Source organism: Malaclemys terrapin, chromosome 9, assembly GCF_027887155.1.
Source record: "Malaclemys terrapin pileata isolate rMalTer1 chromosome 9, rMalTer1.hap1, whole genome shotgun sequence".
Classification (NCBI taxonomy): Eukaryota; Metazoa; Chordata; order Testudines; family Emydidae; genus Malaclemys; species Malaclemys terrapin.
The window spans coordinates 57,821,066-57,835,291 of NC_071513.1; the positions used below are offsets into that span (position 1 = coordinate 57,821,066).

The 14,226-nt window shown below is 47.2% G+C and overlaps 1 protein-coding gene across 4 annotated transcripts in view; it reads left to right on the plus strand.

Annotated features, from left to right (window-relative positions):
- DGKD (diacylglycerol kinase delta) overlaps positions 1-14,226 on the plus strand; it is a 92,919-nt gene that overhangs the window by 18,966 nt on the left and 59,727 nt on the right. For 3 of the 4 annotated variants that reach the window (XM_054039274.1, XM_054039276.1, XM_054039275.1), the window contains 2 exons: positions 13,090-13,200; positions 13,982-14,062. In XM_054039274.1, coding sequence (XP_053895249.1) covers positions 13,090-13,200; positions 13,982-14,062 — 192 coding nt within the window. Of the gene's footprint in view, positions 1-9,744; positions 9,761-13,089; positions 13,201-13,981; positions 14,063-14,226 lie in introns of those variants that run through there. The other variant, XM_054039277.1, reaches the window with a different exon arrangement.

Consider the following 14,226-nt stretch of genomic DNA (forward strand, 5'->3'; position numbering starts at 1 on the left):
CTCTCCATCATGCCCTTGGAGATTTTTTCAAAAGTTTTGGCATTTCGTCTTTTCGAACGAAGTTCTGCTAGCACTGAATCCTCTCCCCATATAGCGATCAGATCCAGTACCTCCTGTACAGTCCATGCTGGTGCTCTTTTTTGATTATCGGCCTGCATGGTTACCTGTGCTGATGAGCTATCTGTGGTCATCTGTGTTCTCCACGCTGGGCAAACAGGAAATAAAATTCAAATGTTCGCCTGGCTTTTCCTGTCTACCTGGCCAGTGCATCCGAGTTCAGATTGCTGTCCAGAGCGGTCACAATGGTGCACTGTGGGATAGCTCCCGGAGGCCAATACCATCGAATTGCGGCCACACTAACCCTAATTCGAAATGACAATATCGATTTTGGCACTACTCCGCTCGTCGGGGTGGAGTACAGAAATCGATTTTAAGAGCCCTTTATTTCGAAATAAATGGCTTCATTGTGTGGACGGGTGCAGGGTTAATTCGATTTAATGCTGCTAAATCCGAATTAAAGTCATAGTGTAGATCAGGCCTTATAGACTAACAGACGTATTGGAGCATAAGCTTTCGTGGGTGAATATCCACTTCGTCAGACGCATGTGGTGGAAATTTCCAGAGGCAGGTATAAATATGCAGGCCAGAATCAGTCTGGAGATAACAAGGTCAGTTCAATCAGGGAGGATGAGGCCCTCTTCTAGTAGCTGAGGTGTGAAAACCAAGGGAGGAGAAACTGCTTTTGTAGTTGGCTAGCCATTCACAGTCTTTGTTTAATCCTGAGCTGATAGCGTCAAATTTGCAAATGAACTGAAGTTCAGCAGTTTCTCTTTGGAGTCTGGTCCTGAAGTTTTTTTGCTGCAGGATGGCTACCTTTAAATCTGCTATTGTGTGTCCAGGGAGGTTGAAGTGTTCTCCTACAGGTTTTTGTATATTGCCATTCCTAATATCTGACTTGTGTCCATTAATCCTTTTACGTAGGGATTGTCCAGTTTGGCCGATGTACATAGCCGAGGGGCATTGCTGGCACATGATGGCGTATATTGCATTGGTGGACGTGCAGGTGAATGAACCGGTGATGATGTGGCTGATCTGGTTAGGTCCTGTGATGGTGTTGCTGGTGTAAATATATGGGCAGAGTTGGCATCGAGGTTTGTTGCATGGATTGGTTCCTGAGTTAGAGTTACTATGGTGCGGTGGTGGTTGTTGGTGAGACTATCCTTAAGGTTGGCGGGTTGTCTGTGGGCAAGGACTGGCCTGCCTCCCAAGGCCTGTGAAAGCGAGTTGTCATTGTCCAGGATGGGTTGTAGATCACTGATGATGCATTGGAGAAATTTCAGCTGAGGACTGTAGCTGATGGCCAGTGGGGTTCTGTTGGTTTCTTTCTTGGGCTGGTCTTGCAGCAGGAGGCTTCTGGGTACACGTCTGGCTCTGTTGATTTGTTTCTTTATTTCCTCGTGCGGGTATTGTAGTTTTGAGAATACTTCGTGAAGATCTTGTAGGTGTTGGTCTCTGTCTGAGGGGTGGGAGCAAATGCGGTTATACCTCAGCGCTTGGCTATAGACGATGGATCGTGTAGTATGTCCGGGATGGAAGCTGGAGGCATGAAGGTAGGCATAGCGGTTGGTGGGTTTTCGGTATAGGGTGGTGTTAACGTGACCGTCACTTATTCGTACCATGGTGTCTAGGAAGTGGACCTCCCGTGTAGATTGGTCCAGGCTGAGGTTGATGGTGGGGTGGAAGCTGTTGAAATCGTGGTGGAATTCTTCCAAAGTCTCTTTCCCATGAGTCCAGATGATGAAGATGTCATCAATGTAGCGTAGGTAGAGAAGGGGCGTGAGTGGACGAGAGCTGAGGAAGCGTTGTTCCAGGTCAGCCATAAAAATGTTGGCATAGTGTGGGGCCATGCGGGTGCCCATAGCGGTGCCACTGGTCTGGAGGTATATATTGTCACCAAATTTGAAATAATTGTGCGTGAGGATAAAGTTACAGAGCTCAGCAACCTGTTGTGCTGTGGCATCATCAGGGATACTGTTCCTGACAGCTTGTATTCCATCTGTGTGTGCGATGTTTGTGTAGAGAGCCTCTACATCCATGGTGGCTAGGATGGTGTTTTCTGGAAGATCACCAATGCATTGTAGTTTTCTCAGGAAATCAGTGGTGTCACGGAGATAGCTGGGAGTGTTGGTGACGTAGGGTCTGAGTAGAGAGTCCACATATCCGGACAGTCCTTCAGTGAGAATGCCAATTCCAGAGATGATGGGGCAGCCAGGGTTTTCAGGCTTTTGGATCTTGGGTAGTAGATAGAATAACCATGGTCAGGGCTCTAAGGGTATGTTGATTTGTTCCTGTGTTAGTGTAGGGAGTGTCCTGAGTAGATGGTGCAGTTTCTTAGTATATTCCTCAGTGGGATCTGAGGAAAGTGGCCTGTAGAATTTGGTATTGGAGAGTTGTCTGGCAGCCTCCTTTTGGTAGTCAGACCTGTTCATGATGACAACCATCAGCTCAGGATTAAACAAAGACTGTGATGGCTAGCCAACTACAAAAGCAGTTTCTCTTCCCTTGGTTTTCACACGTCAATTGCTAGAAGAGGGCCTCATCCTCCCTGATTGAACTGACCTTGTTATCTCCAGACTGATTCTGGCCTGCATATTTATACCTGCCTCTGGAAATTTCCACCACATGCGTCTGACGAAGTGAGTATTCACCCACGAAAGCTTATGCTCCAATACGTCTGTTAGTCTATAAGGTGCCACAGGACTCTTTGTTGTTTTTATCATGTTCCCTGTGGCTCCTGTGGTGGCTCTGCAAATCCTGCAGGATCAGGCACCCTATGCTCGCAGCACTCGTTGCACTAGTGCAGGGTTGTGCAGTATCCATGCTTAAACAGATGGCAGAAGCGCAGGTTTTCTGGGCTTTTGAAAAGAGGTGTGAAACATTATGGAATGCCAATGAAGTTATGGCATGGACATATTATTATTATTTAATGTATTATTTATTATTATAACTGCATCATGGGACATTGAACCCATGTTCCCAGTCACCCCTGCGCCACTCGTTTACCCCCATGAGGCATTGCAAATCTGCCCCAAAACACCCTGTGTTAGATGGTGGCGAGTTGCACAGTAAGATAGCTACCCACACTGCACTGCTGTCTGCATCGATTCAAGCGCTGCTACTGAGGACGTGCACCGCCTACACAAGGAGCATAGTGTGGACGTGCAAAAGCAATTTAATCACTGCGGTGGCTGTATGGCGACGTAACTTAATTTTTTAGTGTAGACATGCCCTCAATCTGTTCTCTTTGCTGCTTTTGCTGCTTTACAGTGTTTCATTTTATTTCTAAATATTGTTAGTTCCATGTTTATGACCAGGGAGCACTAATAACACCAGCCACAGGCTATCTAAACCTTTGTACATACAGCTCTGCGAAAGCACCTCTGTCCTAACTTGGAAGTCACTGCTCAAGCAAGGAATGTTACATCTCACCAAATCTAGCATGACTGCAAACCTGCTTAAGTCTTTCCTTTGATGTCTTAAGTCAGATTTATACTAAATAATAATAAATACTGATCAAGCATCTTTCATCCAAGAACACCAAAACCCTTTAGACGTTAACTACGAAATTTACATTACAGGGGTGTTGTGAAGTATTATCCCTCTTTTTGCATATGGCTTCATCTAAGCACAGAGTTGTTAAGGCTTGGTCTACACTACAGACCGTACAGCAGCACAGCTGTACCGCTACAACTGCACCACTATAAGGTCTCCCATGTAACCTCTCTATGCTGGCAGGAGAGCTAAAGCGTCCCCTAATGAGTGGTGGTATCTGTGTCAGTGGGAGAGTGTCTTCCGCCAACATAGCGCTATCCACACCAGCGCTTTTGTCGATAAAACTTTCGTCAGTCGGGGAGATGTTGTTTTTTTCACACCTCTGACCGACAAAAGTTTTACCGACAAAAGTGTTACTGTACACAAAGCCTAAGTGACTTGTTCAAGAGGTACAAGATGGGTGAGATAACTTTTATTGGACCAACTTGTGTTGGTGAGAGAGACAAGCTTTCGAGCTACATAGAGCTCTTTTCAGGTCTGGGAATGGCACTCCGAATGTCAAAGCTAAATGCAAAGTGGAACAGATTGTTTAGCATAAGTAGTTAGCACATATTGTAAGGGACCATTCAAGGTAGAGTTAACACCTGTGCATTCATAGGACAAAACAAAACAAAAAGATGGGTTACTGGGTTACAGATTGTTTTAATAAGCATGTGCGGTGAGTGGACACCTCCTTCAGGGAGACCAGCCACCTGGCCTCGCCCCATAGCCCCCACCTCCAATGACTGGAGAAGCCCCGGGTCCACTGGAAATTCAAGGCCCCCTTCCCCCTCATGCTGCTGGATGAGTCCCACGCTGGCCCCAACTGTGCCAGCTCGAGCAGCCCCAGACTGGCCTGAGCCACCCAAGCTACCCAAGTCATAGAATCATAGAAGATTAGAGTTGGAAGAGACCTCAGGAGGTCATCTAGTCCAATCCCCTGCTCAAAGCAGGACCAACACCAATTAAATCATCCCAGCCAGGGCTTTGTCAAGCCGGGCCTTAAAAACCTCTAAAGATGGAGATTCCACCAACTCCCTAGGTAACCCATTCCAGTGCTTCACCACCCTCCTAGTGAAATAGTGTTTCCTAATATCCAACCTAGACCTCCCCCACTGCAACTTGAGACCATTGCTTCTTGTTCTGTCATCTGCCACCACTGAGAACAGCCAAGCACCATCCTCTTTGGAACCCCCCTTCAGGTAGTTGAAGGCTGCTATCAAATCCCCCCTCACTCTTCTCTTCTGCAGACTAAATAACCCCAGTTCCCTCAGCCTCTCCTCATAAGTCATGTGCTCCAGCCCCCTAATAATTTTAGTTGCCCTGCGCCGGACTCTCCAATTTGTCCACATCCCTTCTGTAGTGGGGGGACCAAAACTGGATGTAATACTCCCGGTGTGGCCTCACCAGTGCCAAACAGAGGGGAATAATCACCTCCCTCGATCTGCTGGCAGTGCTCCTACTAATATAGCCCAATATGCCATTGGCCTTCTTGGCAACAAGGGCAAACTGGTGACACATGTTCAGCTTCTCGTCCACTAATCCCCAGGTCCTTTTCTGCAGAACTGCTGCTTAGCCAGTCAGTCCCCAGCCTGTAGCGATGCATGGGATTCTTCCTTCTTAAGTGCAGGACTCTGCACTTGTCCTTGTTGAACCTCATCAGATTTCTTTTGGCCCAATCCTCCAATTTCTCTAGGTCACTCTGGACCCTATCCCTACCCTCCAGGGTATCTATCTCTGCCCCCAGCTTAGTGTCATCTGTGAACTTGCTGAGGATGCAATTCATCCCATCATCCAGATCATTAATAAAGATGTTGAACAAAACCGGCCCCAGGACCAACCCAAGCCCGGCCCGGCCCCAGCAGCCCCAACCCCCAGGCCAGCCCGAGCAGCCCTGGGCTGGCCCAAGACATGCCGACCGGAGAATGGGAAAGATGGCATGCCTCCCCCAGGCACCCAATGGAAGAACACTGAGCTTTTTATATGTGCCATGCAGGTTCTGGGGTGGCTGAGGAGGCAGTATCTGCTACTCAGTTTCCTGGGTTTATCAGTAATCTCTCTGGAGTCCAGGGAGTCCAAGGTGTCGGTGGTTCGCAAGCTCACCAGGAGCATTTGCACCGAATTAACTATCAGTGTGGGGCATTGTGAGATGGCGTCTGAAAGGCAGCAACAGTCGATGTAAGCAACGTAGAGTCTACACTGAGACTGAGGGCTTGTCAACACTACCCACCAGATTGGCTGGCAGTGATCGATCCAGTGGGGGTCGATTTATCGCGTCTAGTTCGACTGCTGAGCGCTCTCCCATCAACTCCAGTACTCCACCAGAATGAGGAGTGCAAGCGGAGTCGACGGGAGAGCGTCAGCTGTCGACTTTCTGCAGTGAAGACAGTAGATCTAAGTACGTCGACTTCAGCTACCCTATTCACGTAGCTGAAGTTGCATATCTTAGATCAACCCGCGCAGTAGTGTAGACAAGCCCTGAGTTGATCTAACTACATCGACTGAAGCACTCACTGCTTGCAGAAGTGGAGTTATTAATTCAGTGTAGTGGGCGAGCTACGTCGGTAGGAGCTGCATTTTAGTATAGACAGAGTTAGGTCAATGTAAGCTGCCTTATGTCGACCTAACTCTGTAATATAGATCATTGTTCCCTCTAATTTTTTATGTCCATGTGTGGAATGAATTTTGTTATGTGCACCAATATGGAGGTGATGCGTGGTGGGGGTAGGGCCAAGGGGTTTGGAGTGTGGGAGAGGGCTCAGGGCTGGGGCAGAGGGTGGGGGTGTGGGGTGAGGCCTCTGGGGTGGGGCCAGGGATGAGGCAATTGGAGTGTAGGAGGGAGCTCAGGGCTAGGGCAGAGGGTTGAGGTGTAGAGGGGTGTGGGCTCCGGCTGGGGGTACAGGCTCTGGGGTTGGGCCAGGGATGAGGGGTTCAGGGTGAGGGAGGGGGCTTAGGGCTGGGGCAGAGGGTTGGGATGAGGGCAGGGGGTGCGGGCTCTGGGGTGGGGCTGGGGATGAGGGGTTTGGGATGCAGGCTGCCCTGGAGCTGCAGCGGCGAGAGAGAACTCCCCCAGCTCTCTCTTGCCGCAGCAGCTCAGGGCCAGGTGAGAGGTGCCTCTCCCCAGCTGTGGCAGCTCCGGCTGAGCCAGGTCAGGGGAATAGGGCCTCTCCCTGGCCGCGTTAGCTCCAGAGGGGCTGGGCAGGGCTGGGGGAGGGGTGCTCTTCCCGCTTGCGTGGCCCTTGATAGCCTGCCATGCGGCCACGCAGCTCAGAGGGAACTTAGGTGTAGACCAGGGCTCATTGTCCTTGCTTTAACCATTAGATCACATTTCTTTCGACTTTACTAATTTTCCATATGTGTGTTTAAGTGCCCAAAGCAGTATCTTTGATCATTTTTTCATTTACCAGGTAAGTAAGGCTCACTTGTCTGTGATTGCTAAGATCATGCATAGGACCTTCTTAAAGGCTAGCTTCTAGTTCTGCGGTATAATATCTGATTTTATTAATAGATTACATATTTTGGTTAGCAGCTCAGACATCTCATGTTAGTTTCTTGAAAACTCTTGGCTGGATACAATCCAGTCCTAGTGGCAACAACAATGAGACCATTGGAGAGGAGAGCTGGCAGAGGTAGTCAGATTGCTAGTAATCTGACATTTTTCTTGACAAAATATTTGACTCATGCAGTACATATTCATTATCTTAATGATTGGCTGAACCATGACTGTTGTTTTCAGCTGTAAAGGTGTCAAGCTTCCTAAAAACTCAATTAAAGCAAGTGAAGTCGCACCTTTATAGACCATGTCTACACTAGGAATTTTATGAAAAAATACCATCCCTATTGGTACAGCTGAACTGGTGGGAACTTTTTAGTGAAATTCCCTAGTGTTGCCAAGGTTGCCAGGAGATCAAACAACTCTTGCTCAAGGGATTTCAGTTCTCACTCATCTTTTAATTATTATTATTTTTATTTATTTACTTGTTTAGCACCAGCACCATGGTTAAAGTTGTACAATACATAAAAATAAAGGCAGTCCATGCCCTAAAGCTCTTTCATTCTAAAGACAGACACATGGAATATGCAGAAAAGTCCAGGTGTTGGGAATAATTATTTGGGTTGTGGGGTCTTCAAGCTGTCTAATCACATCCTTCAACATTGTATGTGAGGATATCTGCTTTGCATGTCATTATATAAAACTTTGAGTCTGTTGCAGGAACATTCTTACATTGCCCCTAACTAAATAACCAGGGCTTACTTGATAAAACTAACAGCAAATCAGTGTAAATTAAATATGAGGGAATAATACTCTGCCTTTCACACTTTATAGGCAGCCTGTGGAATCTTCCAATAAGATGTCAGAGAGCCAGATATTGTAGCTGGACTGAAAATAGAACCCAAATAATCTTATGACCAATGTAGTTATTACTCAGAGGATACAAGTAATAAAATTGCATTTTGCTTCAGAGCATCAGCTGATCATCACAGTGGCCTAGAAGGATTCCCCACAATGTACAGTACTGAACAATAGCTACATTCTTTTTTCTCCCCCTCCGCCACCTTACTCGGAAGCAACAGTTGGTTACTAACTACATAGCCAGTTGTCTGGTCAGTGTAGATCAGTAGTTCTCAACCAGGGGTATGTGTACACAGAGGTCTTCCAGGGGGTACATCAACTCATCTAGATACTTGCCTAATTCAGTGGTTCTCAACCTATTTACTATTGTGGGCCGCATATGTGGCCGCATCCAATACTACCTCTCTGGCCCGGAGGATGTCACATAGACCGCAGCTCTGTGCTGGCTGGGCTGCAAGTGGCCCAAGGGCCGCAGGTTGGGAACCACTGTTGTAGATCCTTAGTTAAGCTTTTTTATAGGTTCTGGTGTGTTTGTGGTGGGGGAAAGAAATAATTGCCCCAATTTCTTAGGGCATGTCTACACTACAAGCTTAAGTCAATCTATAGTAGGTCAGCTGACAGCCACTGCAGTAATTACCATGGTTTTCCATGTCCACACTACCCTCCTGTTGGTGGTGCATATCCTCACCAGGAGTGCTTCCACTGACTTCAGAGGAGCAGTGGGAGGGGCTGAGATCCTGGACTCTCCGCTACTCTTGGAGCTCCTCACTGGGAGCCCAGACCAGGCTCTCAGCTCCACTCCTGCTGGGAGCCTGGGTGCTGCTGCTGGGCTCTCAGCTCCACACGGAGCTCCATAGCAGGAGCACAGCTGGCTCCCCGCTCCCCACCGGGAGCCTGGGTGACAGGCTTGGAGCCAGGAGCCTGGATCAGAACCAGGAGCCCAGTGGGGAGGTTGGGGGAAGCCGGGCTCTAGCTGGAGCTCCCCAGCAGTCCTGGGGTAACAGCATGAGCTGTGAGGTGGATGCGAGGTTCACAACAGAGAGTTTACCAGCCTTTCTTGTCAGTTTCATAGCTCCAGCACTGAGTTATTAAATTGACAAGAATGAGAGTGAACAGCCAATGTACTGGTATGTAAGGCAGCGTTTGCACGGACACTGTGTTGCCCTAACTACACCGACATAAACCCTATGCCTCTCTGTGTAGCAGGGCATTTAGGTTGGTGGAAGCAAGGCTGTAGTGTGGACACCTACACAGTTAGGTCAACCTAAGCTGCCTTACATCGACCTAACTCTGTAGCGTAGACCAGGTGTTAGTTTATCTTCATTAAATGTCATCTTGCTTACAGGGTGTGGCCTTCTCTCCAGCAAACTTTACTCACTGGCATTCCACTGTCAGTGGAGAGGGACTGTAAAACGAAAGCAGTACAAAAAAAGCAGCAGTCTGAAAAGTTTTATACAGTCATCTTGATCTTATCACCAGCCCTTTCCGCCCAAACCCACCAAACTTTTTACTGAGCTGTCTGTTTGCCTATAAATAGAACAGCAGCTCTCATGCAGAGATGGTCAGCGCTAAACCAGAGGCTCATTCTCTCCCGAGCTGTGTGTGTGAGAAAGAGCAAGAACCGTGTGGGGTTCTCGCTGGCCTTTCATGTCTGAGTTATGTAGCGCTGAGGTTTTCTGTAGTTATAGACTAGAGAGTGACATAAACTGCTTCTTAAGGGAGGGGCGAGGTGACCACTCTGTAGGGTATTTTTTCTTTTTTTAAAAAGAGCTTGATTTAAAGGAAGAGATGGAGGAGTGCATGTCTCTTGCAGAGGTGAGTGACGCCTGTGGAGGTGAGGGAGCATCCTCATCAGATTGGGAGCGGGATGTGAGCAGTACAGAAGGTAGAAGGAGTGAGTGGAACAAAGTGGGGATTGTGAGAAAAAGCAGAGATGCCGTTCTGTTACAAACTAACATGTACTTTGACTGCGGGCTGGGGAAGAGTTCAAGCCAGCCAGGAAGCTGTGGGCTGAGCCTGGAAGGGTCAGATTCTGGCTGCTCCCAAAGCAAGTGTGTCTTGGAACAAGGAGCACTGGAAGAAGACCTTGAAATAACCCGCTTGATGTGTTCTGGTATCTATTGGCATCCTTTAAGCAGGCCTCCTGCTTGATTGCTGACACTGGAATCTGTGGGATTTGCTTCCAGGGATCCTTTAGATGATTTGTCTCATTCTCTCCCGGATACCAAACCCAGAGACTGGCATTGTTTGGTATCAGTTTTTCTTCCCCCTTCCCCCCAAAGAATGGAAAAGATTATTCCTTGTTTCTGTCAGAATCCCAAGAATCTCTCCCTCCCACCATCTGTCCACACTTGCATCACCCTATCAACACCTTATGCCCCACCCCCACCCCCCATACTTCTGACCAAGAAGGACTGCAGAGGACTTTTGGCAAAGTCTGTCAGATGCTGCCCCCTTATCTGTCCATCTTAAGTATTTATATGGCCCCCAATATCTGAGCATCTTCCCATATTTAATGTATTTATCCTCACAACAACCCTGTGACGCAGGGCAATGCTATTATCCTCTTTTTACAGGTTGAGAACAGCGAGACTAAGTTACTTGCCCAAGGTCACACAGGGAGCTGTGGTGGGGCAGGGGATTAAATCCAGGTCTCAAAAGTCCCAGGCTAACACCACTCTTCCTCCTAAGCATCTAAGGATGGGAGTGCTTCTAGCTACTCCCTCTCCCAGGAATGTCCAGTCCCTCTTGCAATGGGGGGGGGGTCAGACTAGGGTCACTAACTGAACACAGATTTCCTGCACAGCGCTGCATAGCACCACCTCTAGGCCAGCCCTCTGGTCTTGTTTCTGAGCTTCTCCGCAGTGTACTGAGCTGATGAGCAGCAGCATTCAGACTGCCATGAGATTTTGAATAGTCCTGATCTTTCTAATATTGTGTATTCCTCTGGCATATATCGCCATTGTGACATGTGGAAAATGGATTTCCAGAATGCCTTTCGGCACTCCTTTTTTAGGGAGCGTGAAGCTGAGAGGGAAGAAGAGGCCCTTTATCATCAGTTAGGACTTTGTCTTTAGTTTTACAATTTTTTATTACTTTTAGTGCTCAAGAAAACATAGGTTCTGGTCTTGCTGGCTGGAATGAGGTTAGGCACAGTTAGTGAATCAGTTAGTATCTCAACCAATAGCTGAGTCTGTTAGAGTGGGGCTGTTGAGGGGAAAGAGCACTAGTGGCCAGGCCTCAGCCTTGCGGGTGTACTTGGGCGGAGCTCCCGGTTCTCCTGGTTTGTAGATAGTGGAGTATGGGCCTGTGGCAGAGCGCAGTTGTGCTTGCCACATGGAAGTGCTTCAGCAGTACAGGCTGGGGTGGGGATTTAGATGGTCTTAGCGGTAGACACACCTCTTCAACTTCAAATAGAGATGATGGGTAGGTATTGATGAGCTCGTTGGCAAGAAACCACTCTTCTCCTCTCCTTCCGGTGTCAGAAGGGCACTATTGAGGAGCACAGTGTCTGGGCCGGACGTATGGAGGAGCCCACTCTTGTCCCACAGGGTTTTCATTGAGAGTATTAAGAGCAGTGTGCTGCCACCCACCCCATTATCACTGTCTTGTTTGAGGTTAGCTTGACCCAGTGCTATGGAGGCATGTACTGAGTCATACTGATGTTTCTTGTACTCAGCACTCTCTTTCCAAGGGCTTTTTGAGAAACTTTGGCTTTGAGTTTGGCAAAGGCCAGTTTGCAGAAAGTATTAAAATCTGCATTTGTTTAAGAAAACAAGGCCCCACGTTACAGCTTTAAACAGCAGATTAAGCACGTTAAAAAGCAAGTTTAGTGGCCTTGTAAGGATTTGTAAAAAAGCATTAAATCCTTGGAACAATTCAAGAGTATTTTCCCACCAGCTCTCCGATGGATTTCACATCCGTGTAGTAGCTTGTCAGCAACTATGCAGTGAGGGTAAGGTTTGTGTCTTAATTGATACTCATCAGTTGACCTGACTCTCTTAGAGCCTGTGTTTCGTTGAGATCCCTAGTATGTTAAATGTGTGTCATTTTCCTAGCCTGCAGTTAGAGAATAACCTGTCAAACAGGGTTACCAAAGCATTTGTTCTTTGTCTCTTAATTGGGTGTTATGCGATGGGACTGTCGCTGACAGATTTGGGTTACTGGGGGCTATGTTTCCCTTGGAGGAGAGGAAAGTGTCCTGGAACATTGACACCCCACACTATAGCTGTTGCTGTTCTGAAGCACTGACAGCATATATACACAGCCAGTAAGATAATGTTGAAATCTTTGTGCTAAATTTTTTGCTTTTCTCTATTTTAAAGATAGAAACTGGAGATTATTTTAATGTAGCTCTTGGTATCCAGCATCTTCCCTTTGCTGGAGTAACAGATGTATTTGTTGATGTAAGATGAAATGAATGTGGACTAAATATATCTGTGTAGCCTTCATATGCATAGTATGTGAATGAGTGTATGGGGTGTGTCTATACTCATGTGTCATTCTAGCTATGGAGCAATGAAAAAAACCCACAGCAGTGTGCGTAGAGAATTTTGGCACTTCAGCCCTGGGAAATGGCAGCCATCCAGAGAGCACTGAGGCAATGCCAAGAATATCTGAAAAATGCCAAATGCTGAAGCTGTAGACTTTTCCTGCCTTGCTGTTGCTTCTCTCTTCACCCCTGTATGCCTGCAGATTACATCCTGTGCTGTTAAATGCTGATGGCCTCAAATGGCAGGAATAGACAGACCTGGTGTAACCAGGTGTGTGTGTTCATAGTCACTCTAAGATCACAGGGTTCTGATTGGACATGGCTGGAGTGTGACCCCAGTGAGTATGACTGTTATACATTCTGCATCACAGTTACATCTGGAGAAGATCACCTGAACAGATCTAGGATCTGTGCCCCTGTGAAATCATAACATCATAGTGTCAGGGCTTGAATGCCACCCCAGGATGTGCTATATTTTCTGTTACAGTCCAAAACATTGATAAAATCACCTGCTCAGTTGAATGAATTTGTGAAGTGTTTCCAGCAGAGGGTGCTAAGAATATTGATATAAATCTGAGTAGTCCTCTTGTGGTGTGTATTGGAGAGGGTTGTATGTAAATAAAATTTCACGCTATATTTTCTTGGCTTCTAGACTGTCATAAAAGAGGGGATGCTGATGAAACAGACCAGCTCATTCCAGCGCTGGAAGAGGCGATATTTCAAACTGCGAGGACGAACACTCTACTATGCAAAAACTGCGAAGGTGAGCTGCTGAGTGTGCATCTGAGCCAAAGGAAAGGGCGGCTGGGAGGATGGAGGTGTATGGGTGTATGTGAGCAGTGAGATCTCGATCCAGGAGAGAGCAGCGACCCTTGAGATGTCTGTCCGTAGGCTTTATCACAACAGAAGCCTTCATTTACTCAGCTGCACAGCTTGAAATACCATGCTCCTTTGTGTTTAAAACACAATGAATGTATGGGAATCCAGCAATGATGCTGTGTGTCAGACCTACCTCTCTATCCTCTATAGTTGGGACTGAGCTCAAACCCAATAGGAACTGAAGTAGGAGGGAGAAAATGTGGATGAAGGGAAGACCTGGGAAACCTAGAATTGCCATGTCAGCGACTTAGAGCTCTGTGTAAGCTCGAAAGCTTGTCTCTCTCTCTCTGCAACAGAAGTTGGTCCAATAAAAGATGTTACCTCACTCACCTTGTCAGTATCTTGACTGACCGTGTCTATTCTTTAGAGCTGTTAATTTTACTCCTCTCATAAGTACTACATTTACAGCAACAACAACAAAATGTAACTATGCCATGAAAGTGATCCCTGAGCGTTTACTGAGAAGGGAGGCTGGGGCAAATGTGGGCACTGGTGCCTTCATGGAACTGTTCTTGTGAGTCCTATTTCCTACTATCAGTCCCAGTCCCTTTCAACACAGATCCCTACTGGAGAGTATGTGGCTGACATTAATATAGGAACCCCATTGGGGATGTTTCTTACACATCTGATTCACTGTTCTGTTTTTTGTTTTGTTTTTTCCTCAGTCGATAATTTTTGATGAGGTTGATCTGACAGATGCCAGTGTGGCAGAATCTAGCACTAAGAATATCAACAACAGCTTCACGGTAGGATTTATCAGACCACTTCCATCCTCCCTTCATTTCTCCCCCTTCTCCTCACTTTCTAAATCTGAAGATTCTGCCTGGTTTGAAAAACTCTCAGCTCCATTCATGGCCCCCTCCCTGGGGGAAGTCCAACAGTGCTGTTCAGCCATCATTGAAAGGGCAGC